The sequence below is a fragment of the Argopecten irradians genome, chromosome 12, assembly GCF_041381155.1.
Source record: "Argopecten irradians isolate NY chromosome 12, Ai_NY, whole genome shotgun sequence".
In the NCBI taxonomy this organism is placed as follows: Eukaryota; Metazoa; Mollusca; class Bivalvia; order Pectinida; family Pectinidae; genus Argopecten; species Argopecten irradians.
In genome coordinates, this window is record NC_091145.1 from 3,793,802 (window position 1) to 3,816,068 (window position 22,267).

General features: G+C 33.4%; 1 protein-coding gene across 2 annotated transcripts in view; it reads right to left on the minus strand.

Moving 5' to 3' along the window:
* Positions 1-224: 224 nt before the first annotated feature.
* LOC138336284 (microphthalmia-associated transcription factor-like) overlaps positions 225-22,267 on the minus strand; it is a 43,549-nt gene continuing 21,506 nt past the window's right edge. Inside the window, exons 1-8 of one of the 2 annotated variants that reach the window (XM_069285714.1) lie at positions 14,137-14,317; positions 13,103-13,313; positions 10,713-10,949; positions 9,880-9,984; positions 9,313-9,481; positions 8,401-8,476; positions 7,043-7,190; positions 225-5,668 (exon numbers count right to left, since the gene is read on the minus strand). In XM_069285714.1, the coding sequence (XP_069141815.1) occupies positions 5,366-5,668; positions 7,043-7,190; positions 8,401-8,476; positions 9,313-9,481; positions 9,880-9,984; positions 10,713-10,949; positions 13,103-13,313; positions 14,137-14,183 (1,296 nt within the window). In that variant the 5' untranslated portion in view covers positions 14,184-14,317 and the 3' untranslated portion in view covers positions 225-5,365. Of the gene's footprint in view, positions 5,669-7,042; positions 7,191-8,400; positions 8,477-9,312; positions 9,482-9,879; positions 9,985-10,712; positions 10,950-13,102; positions 13,314-14,136; positions 14,318-22,267 lie in introns of those variants that run through there. The other variant, XM_069285713.1, reaches the window with a different exon arrangement.

The window sequence follows — 22,267 nt, forward strand, 5'->3', positions numbered from 1 at the left end:
GCCCCGCCCCTCAGGCCCCTGGGGGGTCAGCCCCATCATTTGTACAATTTTCTGTTAGTAGCCCATGAGGATGCTACCAGTCAAATTTTGTTGAAATTCGACCAGTGGTTATGGAGAAGAAGTTGATTATTGTTGGACGGACGGACGTTGGACGGACGGACGATGGACGCCAGGGTATGGCATAAGCTCACCTAGGTGAGTTAAAAAAGAACACATTTCATGGAGATTTTTCGTATTTTTTGTAATTTATTCAGCGATGGTTTAACATGGTATAATACAATGCGGTTCTGGCTATGAACTCTACAAAATGTACATGACAAATGTGATTAATTCCATGTAAAAATGTCTATACATGATGAATCTTAATTTTCGCTTTATTATAAAGGGAATCTTGATGCAAACAATGAAAACTTCTGAAGATGTTAGGGTTGCAAAATGTCATCATTTTACCTCAAAGTAAAACAATGTTATTCATAACAATATTGTTTGATTTGCACTACATATACAAAAACGTAATACAGATTTTCCAAACTAAAAACAATTTTGCGAGACATGTGTGTTGAATTCTTACATTGTACACACGCAAAGCGCTCACATTTAATACATACACTTTCATACATACACCTCTTAAGACCTTTGAAGACAAATATGTGAATTCTACATTAACACACTCACACCAGTGTAGGTTATCTCGGGCAATTGTAGTTTTTCAGTTCCAATTTTCTTTGAACACTTCAAGTTCCAATTTTCTTTGAACACTTCCTTTTTCCCAGAAATTTTTAAAATGGTGGGATATCTGTGATAATAAAATAAATCTGCGAGAGAAAATATTCTTTAAGCTGCACATATAAAGCCTACAGATAGTATCTTAACCTGGACATGTTCTATCCAGTAAAACCCTCGGCAAGCCTTGGACATAGAACTTCATTTTGTGACCCTTACACAGTACAAAATGTATCTCTATTCTTCAGATAGTCTTAAATCATGATCCATAATCAAACTCTTTCTCTCAAACTCAACCAAAGCATAAACTTTAATCAAATAAAACACCAGCATAAAAATTCAACCTATTTAAAACTTGAAACTTATAAAAAAAAAACTTGCCCCAATCAAATTTGATTTTTTCAAAACATTGTCTGTTTAAAAGACACTTTTCTTTATACATGTGTAACATTTTAATAAACCACTTATGCTTATAGCCAATAGCAGAGAAAAATGTATTATATGTCCTGTTTTACTATTTATTAAAATAACTTAAAAGTAATATTCAAAGTGTTCAATACATTGACACAGCATTCAAAAAATTGCACTTTCCCACTCTTAATCATTTTTTTCTCTTTCTCTATTGATTTAAAATCAATAAAACAAAAGCAAAGTCATAATTTAACAAAAAGAAATGTACTCTTATAGCAGAAGAACAAAAACTGGAATCCAATTGCAATCTGCAAAAACAGAATTCCTTCAAAAACAACCCCGTTTTTTTGGGATCTTATAGTATACACCCTTTAGGGTAGCTCAAGGATCAGATTACAAACAGTTGATGGAAATAATTGAGATTTTTAACAAATTAGCAGTTTCATAGGAAATGTATCAAATCTAGATAACAATTTGTTTGTTTGCCTATTTGCCTCCTTAGACTTTCAGTGAAGGTCAAAATCACCTTACAGTCAGGGTTATGTAAGGATGTGCAAGATTCCGAAAGTGGAGGAAGGGCAGAGTACTAGGAGAAAAACCAGCAAGCTATAGTTAGTACCTGGCAACTGTCCCTACATGGAGGACAAGTGTGGTTATATATTGGAATAGTATATATAACGAGTTGGCCACTGCAGCTTGTTTCTAGACAACAAAAAATAAGAGAAGTCCAGCTTCTTTAGAAATACACTAGCATTTTACTCTCAAACATATTTAATTATTTAAGTTAATCTTTTAAAAAAACATTAAAAGACTGGTTAAAAAAGAGTCTTAATTCTTAAAGAGTATTAAATTTGGGAGTGTTTTTATGTACTTTTTTGGTTAAAAAAATTGAAAAAAGTAAACAATAAAGATAGTGATCTTTTAATTTTAAGCTCATTTTAAGATTGAAGATTTTTTCCAAAAATGCTAAGTTTCTAGAATATAAAGCCAAATGTAATCATGGGATTACAATTCAGACCAAATCAAACAATTCCAAAATATTGGGTATCATTTCTTTTCTCTAATAAGACTAATTAATCAATATGGTTTCTTTATTTAAAGATTATAGCCTTTTTTGTCATAATGTTATAAAATTATTATAATTTACATACCAGTATACCTGATACAGGTGTTGAAAAATTAATTCATTAGAGTTAAAGATCCTCAAATGTAATCAACACACACACACAATCAACACACACACACACACACACACACACACACACACACACACACACACACATATATATATATATATATAAAGGACCTTAAATGAGTATTAATTTCATAGGAGATTTTATGAAACAGGACTGCAAAGTTTTTAATTTTTGTGAACCTTAGCAAGCAAAAATAAAAACTTCTGAGACAAATTTTATCAAATCTCACACGAAACGAATACAAATTTAAGATGTTTTTTATCACATTACTACAACAAATCACATGTGAAAGAATTTCACATCAAAATGTGTTTGCTAAAATCCAACAGAGGTTACTATTTTGTCACGATGTCCTAAAATCCTGATTTCACGTCATTGTTTGCTGACGTGAAGTCCTAATAATATATATTACAATAGATTCCCAGCAAATGAAAAGCGTTCCAGGTCATATTACGCTAGTGACGTATGAAAAAATATTACATGGGCGAAATCACTGGATATTAGGCAGATTATGTGATAAAATGGTAATTTCTTTGGTGACGGATGACTGTAATCAAGCCGATTGGCACCTATGCCAGCAAAAGAGACAGAGAACAGGGTGGTCAATTAGTGGTCTGTTAGTGGAATACTTGCTAATGGACGAAAATGTTTAAAATCCAGACATGTAGCAATCATAAAATGTGCTGTTCATGGCAGGAAATTAATATAAGCTACAATTAACTATGAACTAAAAGATAACTTATAATGCTACAGCTACAAGTATTCATAACAATTTTTTAATCATTAAAATTGTGTGAAGGTAATCATTGAATATATTGATATTTATTTTTAATCATCAAAAAAGTATGAAAATCAGTATCTTTCATTGGGTTTTTCAAGAAGAAAAAATACACTGAAAGGTAATGATTTTAAAACATCTTTTAATGATAACTTCTTTTATCAATTATTTTTTTTATATTTTTTTTTTCTTTTTTTTTATTATTTCTTTTTTAAAATATTTAAAGGGAATGGGGTAGGAAGGAGGGGCAGATTGGTCAGCACGCAAATTAGGGAGGGTCGGATTAGGGAGGGGTTGGAATGGGGAGAGGTGGTCAATGTCAGACACTGGTGCTTATTGATTTACAAGTCACTTTGTACATCCCCAGGGGTACGTCATCCCCTGGGCTAAGGGGAAGTCTTACACATGTCCACAAAATCACGATAAATAACTGGTAGTCGGATACAGAAGGTGCTTATCAACTTGGAAGCTGAATACATAAACCAACTTAATTATGTACAATTTAAATTTCACGTATTTCACAAGCAATAAGAAATCTCAAAATTAAAATTGCAGTGACAATGCTTCGAATACAACTACTTAAGTAGAACCTTAGAAGGCTAGATAATAAAAACAAATCACCTTGAAAAAGTCCTTAGGCATGAAAGTGCAAAATGAATTTGAAGTTGATGTAAAAATAAGTTGGCTTACATAGTGCTTACACAAAATCAACACTCATATTGATAAATATTTACAAGAAAATATCATACACTCATAATGATCACAGCACATATTTACAAGACATTTTAACAACAAACAGTAATATCATTGAAAGTGTTGGGTGAAAGAATATAAAAATAGAAATTTGTAATGAATATTTGACATAACAACATGGAGGAATTACACTATGTACAAGTCAAACAATGCAAAAACTTAACCTGATTCACCCCTGAAGATATAATTAAACTCTTCCAAAACTAAAGCTGGAACAGTTCATTATAGAATTTCAGGGGTGAATAGTTTAACATATCGTCAGTATCAGGTGTGTTCATCAAATACTTTATATGTGTATCAGACTTGCTAAAGCTATTTATTTGGATAAGCGATGTGCCTTAATCCAAGTTTACATATGTATGGTACTTATTTTCAGACATAGTCAGATAAATTGCCGTCAAATGAACTGACTATGAGAAATTAAAATTCTGTAAACCAATATCAGGGAAAAAACTCTGGAGGAAAAACAGAAGAATATCACTCAAAAGTTTGGAAATATATAAAATACATTTCAAAGCTATAAGCTATATGTTAAAAGAGTCCAATTACTGTAACTCAAAGTTAACAGTTCATTTACCTTTTTTGGAAAAAATTCAATTATTGTCAGAGAAATCAAGCTGCAGTTCATTAACCCACCTATTTTTAAGTGGATCTTATTTCATGGTCAGAGCATAATTATAAATTAATATCTGCTAATCTGAACACAAATGAAAGCAAGTAATTCTCGATACCTTTGAACAAAAGTGAAATGAAGCAGGAATATGTTGGACATATCAAAACCACAAAATTATGTTCCCGCTTAAATAAGTTTACAGTAAGCTAATAGTATGATACATTTTACCCCGTAACCTGCTTGTTATAAAATACATTATACAAGATGTTCAAATACATTTGCAGTTCAAAATTGGTAGATATGTTACTATAATCTTTTCTCTGAAAAATCCTTTAGAGATTAACTTTTTTCCTATCAACAAGTACTTACTAAAAAATTTTTTATAACTTTTCTTTATAGGCCCACTACCTTTCCCAAAAGGCTTTAATTTTCAAAGTGGAAATGTGAAATGAGATCGATAATTTTGTTGAGTTGCAAAAGTTATTAAAACACAGTTAATACTGTACTTATCATTGCCTAAGAACATTTTAATTTAAAAAAAAAAAAAAGTTAACTTTCAGAACGCGGGTCGTCTTACGTTTCCCGTCGTTTTCCTAATTACTGTGCATTAGTTGACTAACAGCGAAATGAATCTTCATTGTTAACACAGATTATGGAGGGAATTTTGGATTTATGTGGTGTTGTAACCTCATCTTAGTCCATCAATGTATATTTCCGTCTCTTATTGTTGTTTTTAAGAAACTAAAATTTTGGTTTCGGAAAGGTAGTTGGCCTTTAAAACAAACAAAAAATTGACTGCATTTTTTACTTTCTACACTCTTTTTCAGTTTGCTGCAGTGATTGAGAACTAATAACAAGAGAAGAATACAAAAATTCATTATGAACATTTTATCACAGTTCTTCTGAATCTTCCATGTGACTGGGACTGACAGGTTCTGAAGAAAGCATGGGGTCGATTCCCAATGGGGACGTGTCGTCCATAAGATCGTCCAATAGTTGATGATGTGTGTGACTAAGACTTTCAATTGGTTGCACCATTACCGCTGGCGACAAGTTCTGTGTGTTTGTCATAGTCATTGAAATGTTCTGTTGCTGTTGAACCTGATTGGCTGTGTTACTTTGCATGATGAAGTTTTCGATGTCGTCCTGCATGCCGCTGCTTAGACCATTTGCCTGCATGAGTAGCTCCAATTGCTGAAACACAATTAGATCATGATTGTTTTGGTTAAACTTAGCTTAATGTGGACAAAAAGATTGATCCTTCCAAATTTAAGCTCTCCAAAAAATATAAGATATATCACAAACTAATGAGATGCAAGAGATCCCAGTACTTTCTGAGAAATGGTAGTAACAAACTTCAATTATCAAAATCCAAGATGGTGGCCGGTCAGCCATCTTGTTGACTGATTAACCCCAAAATGCACTATGCACAACTAGGGCCCTAGGAAAACCTACATATGAAATTTGAGACAGATCCAATCAGAACTTTCTGAAAAATCCCGGTAACAAACTTTAACTCTCAAAATCCAAAATGGCGACCTGGTGGCCATCTTGTTGACCGATTGTTCTGAATATGCAATATGCACAATAAGGGCCCTAAGGGAACCTACATATGAAATTTGAGAAAGATCTCTTCTTCACTTTCTGAGAAATAGCGTAACAAGAAATGTTAATGAACGGAAGGACGGACGGAAGGACTGACCACGGACCTAGGACAAAAAGCGATTTGAATAGCCCAATATCTGATGATGTTGACCCAAAAAACATGAAAATGAGCCTTTAATTGTTAAGATTCAATTTATCTTGCATAAATATATCATTTCACTTTTGTTCATTATTAATCTTATTTCTCTAAAGTATCTCTTGTGAAAGGCCACTTCTAATCAAATTTAGGGCCTCGAATTTGTGATCCCTTAGTAATATTTGTTTGATGTTTAACATCCAATGGGACTCATTCACGTACCATGTGATACTCGATAACGTTTGTGCGGGACTATTGTTTCTATTGGTGATGGAATGACCTAAAAAGATGATATCCCACGCTAACATCATTTTTGCGTGAAGATTACAAAGAGTTATGTTACATCACCATTGGAGATACTAGTCCAACACCAATGTTATTGGGTATCACATGCTAGGTGAACTAGTCCCATTAACATCCAGAGTCATTTAAGGAGTGCCATGTTCAGGAGTTGAAGGAAAGCCAGAGTTACTGGCGGAAAACCACCAACCAGTACCTGGCAACTGTCCAAAATGGAATTCAAACTCATGACTCAGAGATGAATCAAGGGCTGGTGGTAACATGCCGAAACATCTTAACCACTTGGCCCTTGGCTTGTGGTAATAAGTCAAGACATCTTAACCACTTGGCCCCCAGCTTGTGCTAACATGCCTGAACATCTTAACAAATCTGCCCCGGCTTGTGGTAACAGGTTGGAACATCTTAACCACTCGGCCCCCAGCTTATGGTAAGGTATTGGAAAACTTTAACGACTCAGCAACCATGACCCTAATTGGAAGTGATTTGTTGCAGTGATTCTTTGACTGCTCAGGCTATGTATTTCATACCTGGATACGGAGAAGCATTTTCCTGTTGGTTTGTTCTAGTCCACGCTGTCTTTCCTCCAGTTGTCTGTTCCGTTCCTGGTCCTTCTTCAGTTTCCTTATGTAATCCACTGAGGCCTTCAGAATGGTGCCCTTGTTTTGTCGCAAGTCCCTATAGAGAAAAATTCAATTTTACTATAAACAGTATAATCTATTTATGTAATGTAAACCCACTTATTCTTGCAGCAACTTTATTTTATTGTTTTTCTGACAATTTTTACATGGCAATGCCAAGAAAGCCATGAAAGTTCTCACTGTATATATTCAACTGTAAGTTTGCTGTGAAAATAAGTTGTCTTACAATATCTTCTTTTAAGAATCTCGCAATAACGCCACATATCATAGTGGACATAATTAAAGATCATTATTTATAAAATACAGAATTGTCCCTGCCATCAATTATGACCAGCTGTATCACTGAATTCACTACTTAGCTAAGGTTACTGGTCTCTAAATCACATAATCATGGGATCGCCCAGAGAAAAATGGCAGACCAGCTGTTGTTGAGCTCCAGGTTAATTATTCGTCAGCTCAGGACAGCTAAGGTCATCCAAGGTCACTAAACTAGTAATTATTAATACAGGGTTATTGTAGCAGCTGAATTTGTGACCAAATGATTTTATTGCAGAACCCTCACATCAATTCGGATTTGAAATCTGGTCCAGTTTGAAAAAACGTTCCTTAACTTAAGAAAATTCCTTAACTTGAGGAAATTTCTTACCTCTGAATTTTCCAAAGGAAATCATTACGCAAGTTGAGGGACAAATCCTAATGTTAGGAGCTTTACTTCTGTAATTTTTTCCTATAGGGAATTTCAAGTAAAGGAATTTCCTCAAATTGAGGAATGTTTGGAAAACTAGGCTCAGCCATGTTTGTAAAACTAGGCTCAGCCATGTTTGTCTAGTAAATAGATGCCCCTGTCTGTAAATATCAATCTGAGATAGACAGACCATAGACAGGATGGATTTGGGTAATACCATAAACCCTATACTATAAATCATTTTAATGCAAGGACATGAAAAACTATGTCATCATAATGTTGTAATGCATATCAATACAGGGGATTAAGTTACCAAAACAATGTGGTTGGAGTACAATCACTTAGTCCCACTTTCCGTTTCTGTGACATCATATGTTGACATGAATTTTGTAATGTCACAACCATCAAATGGTGGGACTAATCAACAGTGAATTGTACTGTACCCACATCATTTTTGTAACTCAAAACCCTCGTATTGATTGGCATTGCGCATAAACCAAGAAGAGTTAAAAGTAAGCCGAGCAGCAGTTATTAGGTACATGTAAGGAAGAAGAAAACTCACGGATCTAAAGTCTTCGGCAGCAATGTTCCAAGTTCTTTGATTCTGTCATTTATGTTAAAGCGTCTCCTTCTTTCAACTGTCGAATAGAAATGATTTGATAACCTGATATAAATTGGGATCTTTTGAATCTTCAGGATGTTCAAGATGTAATTAATATATAATGTTTACAATTTAAATTGTATAGAAAGCTGATGATGTTCTGTGAAAAGATTGATTATGGGGTTAACAAAATTTGTCGTTTGTGTTACAAAGGGAACTAACTCATGTAACGATTACCAGAATTGTGTTTGATATTAACAAGGGAAATAACTCATGTAATGATTACCAGAATTGTCTTTGATGTTACCATTTGAACTAACTTATTACGATTATAAGAATTTGTCTTTGATGTTAACAAGGGAAATAACTCATTTACCAGTATCATAATTTACCGTTGATGTTATCAAACAAACTAATTCCTGTCACAATTTTAGATTTCGTCTTTGATGTTACCATTTGAACTAACTTATTACGATTATAAGAATTTGTCTTTGATGTTAACAAGGGAAATAACTCATTTACCAGTATCATAATCTATCGTTGATGTTATCAAACAAACTAATTCCTGTCACACTTTTATATTTTGTCTTTGATGCTACCATTTGAACTAACTCATGTTAAGATCATAAGAATTTGTCTTTGATGTTAGCAAGGGAAATAACTCATGTTTGTCTTTGATGTTAGCAAGGGAAATAACTCATGTAGCGATTTTTGATATTACATTTCCCGAGAGTACTAACTCAAGTTATAAGTATCAGAATTTGTCTTTTATGTTATCGATGATATTAACTCATGTTACAATTATAAGAATTTATCGTTTGATGTTACTAAGGGTTACGATGATCAGAATTTGTTGTTACCGAGACTACATACTCATGTTATGATTGTCTTTCTTTTGTCTATCTTTCTGCCACAGACGGGATTCTTCTTCGGTCATAAATGGCGGTGTTTCTGCCCTTCTGAACGCTGCTGGACACGAATTGGACGATTCTATTCCCTGTGCTACTTCATGTACAGTATTTACCATATTGGACTGTGGCAACTGTTGATGCAACAAGTTTGATGTCAAAACACAAACCAAATATTCCAGTAAGTAATATTATAAAAAAGAAATTATCTGCGGCGCGGAAATTTAGCTTTTTTCATTTTCATCAAACCTCCAAAAATATCTTCAAACATGTTAACCATTTTTTTTTTCTCCCCAAAGTGTGAAAATTAGTACAGAGTTTTCTGCCCTTGCAGATATGTATCAATTGCGATGTCATTAATTATTCCGTAAAATTACATATTTTTCTATGACAAAAAAGACAACATTTGCTTACAATTACATATGTTGCATAGCATTCAATACCTTTCCCCAAGGGCAGATAACTCTGTAACATATAAATGTAAGATTTTGGCTTAAGATGGTTAGAAGATTTTGAACTAAGAAATACTTACTGTAGATGACATTTGTGTGAGAGATGGTTCGATAAAATTGAGATCGTGATCAACGGTGGCATCAACTGACTCTAAACTGATAATGTCGCTGAGTAGGTTGTCCATCTGCAATAGTCAACCATCAAATGTTATACTGTAGAGTTGGAAATATTTGTGGAAATACTTTTTCGGTTTTTGGGGGATTTCACAATACATGTTTTGACCATGAAAGTCTAGTCCCCCAAATAATAAGCAAAAGGTAAACCATATATGATATTGAGGGATCCAAATTCAAATTAAATTCAAATCAATATCAACTGATTTAAATCAAGGAACTGTATATATTGAACTGATATGAATCCATTATAAATTTCAACTTATATTATCTGGCTATACAGTATCCACATTTTAATTATAAACAAAAACATAGGTATACATCGGAGTGTTATCATAGTATTACTTACAAGTATATCCTAAATATACATTTAATTTCAATATTGTCTGTAAAATTACATATATTCGTAATTCTATGATTTTGAGATGTACATGTATGTATCCACAGGGAGAGGGCTTATATAGGCATAGCCTGCTGCCCAATCCCTATTAAATCAAATGATTTAATAAAAATATTTTGAAATAAATGAAAGGTAAACCATATCTTCTATTCGATTCAGATTGTGAAAATTTAATTCCTTAAAATTTAATTGCTCATTTGATTTCTTTCTTATTCCTTTTATTAGATATTAAGCTTTGTTTTCTTTTACTTTTTAAATCATTATTATAATGAATCAAAAGGCATGTGTAAGTGAATCCAAACAAAATTTTCTCACTTTTTTATGTCACATTTTACTTACATCAGAGACACTAGTTGCAGAGCTGCCCAGCCCCATGGAGAGTGGGCTGTCGGGGTCAACAGGTGCACTTCCACTCTGGGCGCAGAGATCGTTGGAGTTAATAGTCATGGTTGAAATATTCGGGAGAGACTGAACTGCAGCCGAGCTGTCAAGTGACTTACTGAGGAACGCCTGAATCTGTCGCTTCTTACTTTCCTGGACATGGAACTGCGTTGGATTCTTTAGTTTAGTTTGAACCTAGAAAAAACAAAACAAAAAAAAACTTTCATTACTACTAAAATCATCAAAAATTGTGAAAGATTTTGGCTGTCAACCCGAGGCTTGCCGAGGGTTGACAAGTCAATATCTTGCACTCGGGTTGAGATATCCCTGTCCACTTGACAGACCCATGTAAGACTCTATTATTCTCCTAGTCCCTTTGTTGGTCTATTGAGTCAGGTTTGACTGTACTTAATTATATTTCTGCAATATGTAGGCAAAAGGTTGGAATGAAAAGTGAAAAAGAGTTTTAAATTAATTGCAAAATTAACTAATTTATCTCCAAGAAAATGCAATATTTGTGTACGACATCAGAATATCTAAACATGCGTTCCGTTTCTGAGTCTAAATATCCAGATAAAACGAATAATCAAAAACCCTGGATTGAAGCCCTAGTCTATTCCTCTTGTCTTTAAGCCTAATAAAGAAACTGAAACAGGCCTTGCTGTAGATTTATACTCTTTTTTTTTCCCTTGGGACTTTTAGTATACCACCTTTGTACCATCACCCAGCCATCAGTCTTCCTGATCTGAGCTGTGTTGCTAACCATATGTTTAAATAGCTAAATACCCCTAATTACAGACAAACTGAACGTCCTGACTGTCAGGGCAATGTCTTACTAGACGGGCAAGGACGGAGCTAAGATACAAATTCAGTGGTCAGGGGTGATTAATCGCTGTATCTGACTGGGAATGTAAGTGTTTATTTCCTCCAACAATTAAATGACAATAGTTTCGTCCGTCAACTTTGGTTGATTGTTTTCTCTGTCACAGCTAAGCGGATGATGTGGGGGTTGTTTTCTTGTGTCGTCTGCTGCAGGAAGTCATTATATCTATGTATAATAGATTAGAGACGGGTTGATGTATATACATGTAAGATTTAACTTGAACTTTTCACTTAAGTGTACTAGTGTGTAGGTACTTAAGGAAAACCTTTGCCAGCTAGTTTACCCCTAAAATGGTTTAATTTCTCTTTTATTAATGAGATCTTTATGTTTTTATGAGTCAATATGCTTCACATTAGGTCTTACACCTAGATTTACAGTACAAATATAATCTTTAAATATTAAAATATTCATTCACATTATAATCATTTATTTGTTATGCTTATGAAATCTTTCCTCTGGTATTCTATTTTTTTTTTTTTTTTGGTGAAAGGGCTATTTTGAATATGATATTTATCTTCACAAAATCCAGTATTCCGTCTTTGCATATCCTTGCGGGTAAGTATCGATTGTTACGTCATTATTTTGTGAGCACAATTCACATCGTTTTCTCTGAAAAGTATGACATTACACTCGCAAACAAATGACATCACAATCAATACCTACCTGCAAGGGCAGATAACTCTGTAATACTCAAATACAAAATAAGGGTTACAAAAGGATATGAGTAAAGTATGATTTTCCCATGATAAGTCCCACCTTCCGTCACAAAAATTGCGTCAAAATATGACACCACAATCACCGGAAGGTGGGACTGTAATCAACAGTAATTTGTACTTTACCCACATTGTTTTGGCCACCCACATTGTTTTGGAATCTCCAAATTAGCATATGATATCCGTTATTAATCATTAAAATTGAAGTTATGCAATCTATAACCTAAAACACTCCTCTCAATGCACAAAATTTACAATCTAAATTGATCCTGAAATATTTATCACCATTCTCATCTTCAGATAAACCCCTTTTCATCAAGACTGCAGTGGCTGTTCATGTGATTAAGATGTCCAAACACATTCCCACAAGCGGCTTGTGGGAAGCAGTTTGTGAGAATATGTTTGGACATCATAACCCTCCACCTCTGAGTCGCTAGTTTGAGTACCATGTAGTTACAGCGTTCTGACATATAACTATTAGCCTTCCACCTCTGGTTTTCAAGTTCAAATCCAAGGTGAGGCAATTGCCAGGTATACTGACTGTAGCCTGTTGGTTTTCTCCTGGTACTCTGGCTTTTCTCCTCATTCTAAATCTTGCACATCCTTACATAACCCTACATGTCGGTATGGCGACTTTGAACATCATGCTGTGATTTTTCAAGCTTTCTTTCACCTCCTAAACCTAGCATATCCTTAAATGACTCCGGCTGTTGATAATACATATGGAAAACAAACAAAAACCAAACACTCACCTTAAGGATTTGAACTGGAACTTCTGAGTTGAGGGACTGAGACAGTGGGACTTGGATGACCTGTGGCTTGGTGGAGGCGGGGCGGTGGGATTGTGATAGAATCGTAGTGTCCTTCTCTCGCTCCACTTCCTCTGCCAGCTGCGCCCTCTGCAACTGTAGCCTCAGGTTTGCCCGGAGTGGCATGTTCACATGCTTCAACTCGACCTTGGGGCTGAAAAAAAGAAAGAAGATACCTATCAAAATTTGCTTCAGATTTGTCCAAAGTGGCATGTTCACAAGCTTCAACACGACCTTGGATTTGAAAAATGAAAGAAGATATCAATATTTGCCTCAAAATTGCCTTAAGTGTCATGTTAATGTGCTTCAACTCGACCTTGGGGCTGAAAATGAAAGAAAAGAGGCGGGGTGTTTTCGAAGAAAATGCAGAAATATCTAATTTCTTTAACACATTCAAAATGATGATCCTTTAAGAAGAACATATCTTATACATAAATATTTCACTAGAATTTTGTTCCAATATATTCATCAATCAGAGACTCAATGACATTGTACAATAAACGGAGTAATTTTGGTGGATATGTTAGTTTTCAATTGAAAATATTTGATTTCTTTAACATATCCAAAATATCCTTTAAGAGAATTTTCATGCATAAACATTCCACTAGAATTTCACTCCCAATCAATTCATCAATGAGGAAATTAATTACTTTAAACAAAGAACTTTGATTGAATCCTATTTTAATGCATATAATTACCCAAGGATCAATAAATATGAGAGAACATGGCTGCTCGAGCCATGATCAAATAAAATAAAATCAAATTTTTATTTTCAATTTACGGGTGTTGAATCTCCCACTCTATAAATATGACACACAGACATCAAAAAGGGTGACTGGGTAAATGTGTATTGCGATCAAGCGTTATCACCAAATTTTTGCAAACTTTTATCAGTGCAAAGATCGCTAACATACGATAACACAAACACAAATACATTAAAAGTACAACAGAAAAAGGTATATATAATTGATATTCACCGAGTGAGGCGACGTACAGGGCGATATTTCAAACCTATTTCAGACATTGTGTATATTTCTCATCAAATCCATGGAAAAAAAAAACTCCAGCACAGATCGTCCCGTAATAGAGATAGATGATCAACTACGCCATCATAATAAGATGTAGACTACATGATAAATGTATCCCTGCCTATCTCCATTGACGGCTGATGATAACGCCTTGGCAGATTTGTATGGGCCGGGTTAAAGTTCACACGTAGATGGTGGGATCAATCGAGTCCTGGTATTACCACTTATCAGCTAACGATAATAATTTCCGAGCATGTCGACACAACAATAAGATACTGCCCTAGATTCTCACACATTTAAAACCCTCTACTTCAGCTTTCATTTCATATCCCTTGATAATGATCTTCCAAATCTTATAATTCAAAATAATTTAATGCAAATAACTTATATAGCGGATTTGCCTTTTTTCCTTTTTATGAATTTCTATACAAATACGAAGGTAAATTATGCAGTTTACAACTTAAAGGAAATTGTATATTTAATCTGAATCTTATCACCTAACCTTTTGGACTTCTGAGCAATAAAGCATTATCAATTGTTGTACATACATGTTGATACATATGTTTATTAGATTGGATCTGCACAATAATATATAAGGGAATGCTTACAATAACACTAAAATCCTTTTCGTGTAACAAAAAGTCTGTCACAATGTCAATAAACATCGATAAAATCAAGAATATTATTTTTTTTTTTTTTACATTTATCGCAGCATAAAAAGACAAAGGGTTTATATGCATGGTTTCTGTACACAAGTGACTTTGGACAAAAATGATATCAAAAGTGACATTTTTATGGAGACAAATCCGAATAAAATTTCTGAAGTCTACAGGAAATTTACAATTTTTATTACAAAACCATAGAATACTCTTTTGGCAGTATTTGTTAAGTAAAGTCATAAAACCTACTGGTACTGAACATAAGAAAAGAAACTTGAATAACACAATTGATATCCCCAGTTTTTATGTATCAGCAATGTTATTGTATAATTAACTCTTTCATCCCTGAAATTCATAATGAACTGTTCTAGCCTTGGAAGCAGAAGAGCTCAAACTGGTATACAGGGGTGAAGGATCGAGTTAAATATAGATGTAACATGGAGTGATTTTTTCAGGCTTTTTTGAATAATGCGAGTTAAAATCTATCTTCAGTGATGAATGTGTTTCTTAATTTTTATCATAAACAACGTATCTGTATTAAAATCTTTCTGTATCTGTGTAGGCGTTATTTCGCGATTCAGATGGTAATTTCCTTGTATGAATGCAGGTTCTATTCACTTTGAAAAAAGGCACCTCAATAAATTGAGAATTTCGTGTTGTAATATTGTAATTTCAATATTTCTCAAAGAAAATCATTTATATCGTAATGCATATGATTCTTTTGTCATATCTACCGTAATCATAATATATTTACACCTAAACTATTGATTCGGAAGTTTAGCCACGTGCACCTATTGAAGAAATATATGACCATTTAAAATTAGGAACCAGGCCCTATATTGATCTTAAAACGCAGAAGTGACTAGACACTAAAATATAACTTTTAATTAACATAAATGTATTCTTATACAAAAAATCTTTAATATGTGGTCATAAAACTGGAAATTATTATTGTTTTAAATACATGTATATATATATATATATGTGTGTCTAAAGTCATTCGGTTCCACTGAATCCCCTTGGTGAACACCTCTCAAATTTTAAAAGAAAAGCATATATTCACATGCAAATGATGAGAAAAACGTCTTCAATGACTGAAGTTTACAACAATAAAACAAACTAAATTTTAGTATGGCATATTATGATCAACCTTAACACATATGGTTTATCAGAACAGTGCGTATATATATAAGAAATAAAAACAATAACGACTGACTAGTGAGCGCTTTCGCCCCATTCAAGGGAGCTCTTCAGACTGTTTAAATTTATCATATATATATATATATATACAATGCAGACAGAAAACAATTCAATATGTACAGACACACAACACACTTACAGCGTACACGTATGTAGTGTAGAGAGACATCTCCCTCATTATGATGCAGTACATACATCACATTTGATAATAACTCTCACATTATATTTTAATCTGTTATTAACATATATTATCAATATGTCTAATGTCAAACACCACGTTTTAACATTCTCATATTAATTTATACGTTACTCGCAATAAGACTTAACTTTTCATTATTGTTCTCATATCATATCTATATTTAACTTACAATACATTCATTAATAATCATATACTACATCTAAATGTGTCTCGATTTACATTCAATAATGTTCTTACATTACATCTACACATCTCTCACCTTACATTCGTTACCCAACGCACAACATACACAGATACATTATATAATGTTCTGACATTACTTTAACCTTTCAACTAGAACCTTCATATATTTAATACAAACTCCGCTTCGATAGTTTAACATGTACATTTATGTACATTAATATTAATACAATATTATTTGACACTATTTTACAATAAACTCTCTCTCTTTCTTTTGTTGCTCAATCTGATATCTTTTGATAAATTAGGCAAATCTTTTATATCATCTGTTTTCATTTATTGAACAAATTTAATCATACTAGGGTTTTGACAATATCAGCTCTTAATACACTTACTTACAACTTACACTTGTGGGTGATCTGGTTGTGTAATGGTTAAGCTATTTGACTTTCACCTAGCCAGCCGGGGTTCGATCCCGGCATCGATGTGAAAAGATTAGGAGTCACCTGCCCGATCACGTGGGTTTTCTCCGGGCACTCCGGTTTCCTCCCACACGAATATCCCTCCCGTGCTCACATCCAGGCCATCGAGAGTGATTTGCATAAGTTGTATAACTTGTTTCGTAATCGATGTAAAATAAATAAAGTTTATAATTTAATACACTTATTTCTTATATCTTTAAAACTTTTGTATGTGACTCTCATACATAAATGCTATTTGACTCCTTTTTCCCCTTCCATTTGATGTCCTTGACGGTAACGAATTCATATGAAATCTTGATCAAACACAGAAAAAATACCATAGATAAACTATGCATATATATCTTTAATACCATTATAACCAAACTCTATGATGAATACGATCCACATTAATAATTTATGTGTGTAAGTAAAAGAAGAACTTTAAGCCTTAGAAGAATTTCTTTATATTTATCCAAACTAAATGACTTCGATAATGGACATTAGGGATGAAATTTTTTTAGAAGATTTCCTGACCACCCACGAAGTTTAACTCTCACATCTTATTCCATTTTACTTCTCCTAGATATATCTTAATGTAAAAATCTTGAATCCGCATTTTAAAAGAATAAAGATATGCCTTTTAATTGCCATTCCTGCACGGCAACCTTTCTTACTTTCATTGCCTCCTGTGTCCTTAAACGGCCTATATAAATGCACAAACTTTTGTGTGTATATTGTCTACAAAACTTCTGAACTTCAAGGGCTTAGACTCTATATCTGCATATTTTTCAGGTATTTTGCCCCTAGAGTGCCCCACTTGTTTTATTTCTAAAATCTTCAGGGGGTAGGGGGCAAGTGGTAAGATGTTAAGATGTCTCGACATTTTACCACAAGCCCACCTCTGGGTTGCAAGTTTGAATTCTATGGTGGGGCAGTTGCCAGGTTCTGACCACTGGTTGGTGGTTTTTCTCAGGGTACTCCGGCTTTCCTCTACCAACAAAACTTGCACGTCCTTACATGACTATGGCTGTTAATAGGACGTTAAACTAATAAAACCAACCTAAAATGCAAAATCTTCAAATGCTCTCGGAAAGTTATCTACCTTAACTCAGAAATGTATCATCATTAATTTAGCTAGATTTTGTTTAAATCTTCAAAACCCTGTTTATAAAATTACACCCTGTCTAGGATGTATTCATCCACTAACAGATCAGGATTGACAGAGGGGGAAGGGAAAAAATGAAGTGAAGAGGAGGAATCTTAGAGGAGAAAGGATGAAGACATGGAAGATAAAGAAAACCGAAGAAAATGGAAAGAAAAGATAAGAAGGATGGAAGAATGGAGAGAAGGGGAAGGATTAAGAAAAGATGGATGGAGAAAATGAGAATGGGGGATAATGGATAGAAGAAACATATGGATAAAAGAGAACAAATGAAGGAAAAGGACAGAATGGAGAAAAGGATGGAGAATAAAAGGCTAGAAGGAAAGAAGAAGGATGGAAGAAATGACAAGGATAATGGAAAGATTGGATGAAAGGGTGGAAGAAAGGAAAAGATGGGAAGGATAAACAGAAGGGCAAAGATGGAGGAAAAAGCCAAGGATTAAGGAAAGGAATAGAAAGAATTATACAGAAGAGGGTTGATTGAGAGATGAGGAAGGGTGGAAGGAAAGAAAAGGATAAAAAGAAAATGAAGGATGGAAGAAAAAAGAAGCCTGAAAGAAAGGGAAAGGATACAAAGCATGGTAATCATCAGTTTGCTGCATTAATCTTATATATAATCCACTGCTTAGTTCCAGTGATCTTCAACAATGGAGATTTAAATTTAGTGCACTGTAAACTATACAGACTTCTTTATGTATCATATCGTCATTGTATGTCTATAACTAGCCATCAAAAATATCTATTTTCCCAGTTTCAAAGCTTAATGCTTTTTTTACAACTTTAGATTTACATCTTCAATCGGTAACAACAAAAATAAAATCCCAATTTAATTTCTTTTAGGGATCACTACAAAGATAAAATTATAGTCTGTACCATTCAAATTGTATTTTTTAACACTTTACGATAGTGTAGAGTTGTATAGGGCGCTATTCATACCTACAATATACTGGACTCAGTATTCTCTTTCAATTTTTGTCTATCTTCAAAAGATTTTATGAACTGTTGCTATAACAACTGAAACAGCATCCAGTTACAAGTTGAGTCTGTCATCAAACCACTTCATACATTCATTTTCTTTCCACAACAAAGAGCCTTAGCCATCTCATTACAAATCCCTCAGCAAAACATACACATAGTATCAATTTACAATTCCATTCAGAAATTTTTAATCAGCTTTTTGAAGTTTACTCTATCCTTGAACCATGCTTTTAATCTCACAACAATAGATTTGTATTTGACTTGCATTTCGAGAAAAGTCGTAGTTGCACAATAATTTAAATTCTCATCCTGTCATGGAAATATAACAATCATTACCTCGTCATGAATACCTGGAAAACCGTGGATAAGTTATTATGTAAAACCTAATCTATTTTACATAGATTGTGAAACAAGTTATACAACTTATACAAATCATTTCCGATGGCCTGAATCTAAGCCCGCAAGGAGTCTTAGAATGGGAGTAAACTAAAAGTATATGGAGAAAACGTGTATGATCAGGTGAGGTAACCCTTGACCTTTTCATGTTTGTGCCTCAAATCGAACCCTGGTTGACTAGGTGAAAGATGAATGGCATGATTAACCACTACGCCACCCGATCTCCTTTAGGTAACAACCACCCAAACAAGTAAAAAAATTATGAACCAAAATTTCAAGTTCATCAAAGAGGAAAAAAAAAAAATTCTTAGAAAACAGAAACAATACGGAAGCAATTTACAATAAACCTTATTTTGCAGCAACTTAATTTTGTGTTCTCATGCATGTCTACCAACTTTTTAAAATGATAAACTTCACAATTTTCCAGTTGCTGAAATTTTCGCTGCAATTTATTTACACGAATTTTAACTACCCTTATTTGTTCAGAACATTGTAATATAAATAAATTAAAGATAAATGAGAGAACTGAACAATCTGATGTCTACAATTGTTAGATCCTTCTCTTGCAAATAAAATTTTCTTGAAATGAAATACTTACGGATAATTCATGAATTGACAATAGTCATTGGTCAGTTCGGCCAAATAAGCCAGGTGACGGAGCGGATTCTCCCACATAAGGTCTTGGTACCAAAATTGTTCCATTCCGCCATTCGTATCACTCTCAAGCATATTTAAGATTTTTCCTTTGCAAACTGACTTCATCGATTTTAGATTATTTCTATTGAAAGCCATACGATAATTAAGATCTTACCAAAAGAAAATCTATGAACTCATAATAGCATCACTTGATGAGTTAACTTCCAGATACAAATTTATCAATCAAATTTAAGAAACAAGTATTCCTAAATTGGTTTATCAATTTAGTACAAACAAGAAAAAGAAGTAAAAATAAATGCCATAAAAATGAAATTTCACTAATGTTAAAATTGAGAAAAAAATTGAAAATTTCAATTTAAAAACACAAATTAAACAGCTACACTAACACATTTAATAATTCTTTTCTCAAAAAGGTTCAGGAAATAAATGAAGTAAATTTTAAAATATTTCCAAAGTCCAAATTATTAATCTCTAATATCCAATCTACATGAAGACATAAAAGCCGTTCACTATATTTGCCAGGAACTTCTTTTGTAAATGTATCTTCATACGAGAAAGTCAAAATCTGCAGTATCCGCAGTCAGTATCCTTCAACAAATTGAGTAAACTACACTTTCTGAAGATTTCAAAGCATGTACGACCCACTTATGCTGAATGATCATTTCATACAACAATTCAAAACTATATATGTATAAAAGGTTCTACAAATCTACCCCTCTGGAGTACCCCAATTGTCCTACATCCATATATGGAGGCCCATTCAACATGCTACCCGACAGACCCTTTCTTTTCACATCTCGAACTTTTCCTGCCTATTGTTATTTAAATACATTTTTTTTTCTTTCCACTTTCCACAACTCTAGACTAACAAATCAAATTTGTTATGCTTCCAAGTCATCTGTCTGGTCTGTATAACAATTACTTTTGTATATCGGACAGTACTTGCTGAACTGTGGCAGAAATTAGCAAGATATCACTATAATCTTAAAGAGTAATCTTTTAAGATGCCGATATACTACAAGGCTTAAGGATATGTGAATAATACATTCAATGTTATTTTAATAGTCATCAAAATTCTACCTGAATACACTTATAAAACATTCAATGCTACTTTAAAAGTTATCAAAATGCTACGGAACTACAATTTCAAAATATTCAATGTTATTTTAATATTCATCAAAATACTACTATACTATTACATACATAAGTTCATATTGTATAGTGATCAATGAAATAACAGCAACGGTACGTTGACAAAATTAAATCTTTCACTGATGAGTGATCACTTTCTCCAGTTGGACTTCAGTCAATAATGGAAACGGACAATTCACTAGTGCACAAAGGTACCAGTATATATAATAATAGAATGCTTAAAATGCTACTGAAGTATATATTGCTATTTAAATGTCAATAGATGAAGCCAAATTGGCAAATGATTATATTTTTTTCATGAAAATCATTTCAGCAGAACTTTTTGAAATTATTTCTCCATGGATAAATAAAACAAGGTTTCAAAAGCAAAGAGAAATTATCAATATTAGTTTGTCAAAGTTTTGTTTCATGTTAACATTAAAAGGTCACTCAAGGACATCACAGATTGTAGTGTTTCAAGGAAAGTCCTGAGTTGTCCGAGAAAAATAACCAACCTACTGCCAGAGCCCTGCAAACAGTTGTTAGGACAATGTGACACATATTACATTAATCATTATTTAAACTGTAACATCTCAATTCTATCTTATACAGATCTGCATTGGTACACACGCATTACCATCATACAGGATATTTGTATTTAACAAGTTATACACCTGGCTGAGGCTTGTTATAAAGATCTGCTAAGAAAAGTAAAACATTATTTAAAGATGCTCCACCGCCGACAGAGCATAAATGATATTCATCATTTGAACAATGATTGGTGTTTAATGGTGTATATATATATATGCCTAATTAACACAAAAAATAAAATGAAATAATTTATTTCTTCTTTGGTGCATGCACAATCAGTACTTCAATTCATATAGAATATAGTGCCACAGAATTTTTTCTGGATGCAATTAATTATTTTTCATATTGTTAACTTGAAGTAAAATTAGAAGCTGAAACTTTTCAATGGTGGTAATGGTGTAAAGTAAGTAACTTTTGTAACTGAAAAAAATACTAAATTGTCTGTTCCTGTTTTTGATAGTGAAAA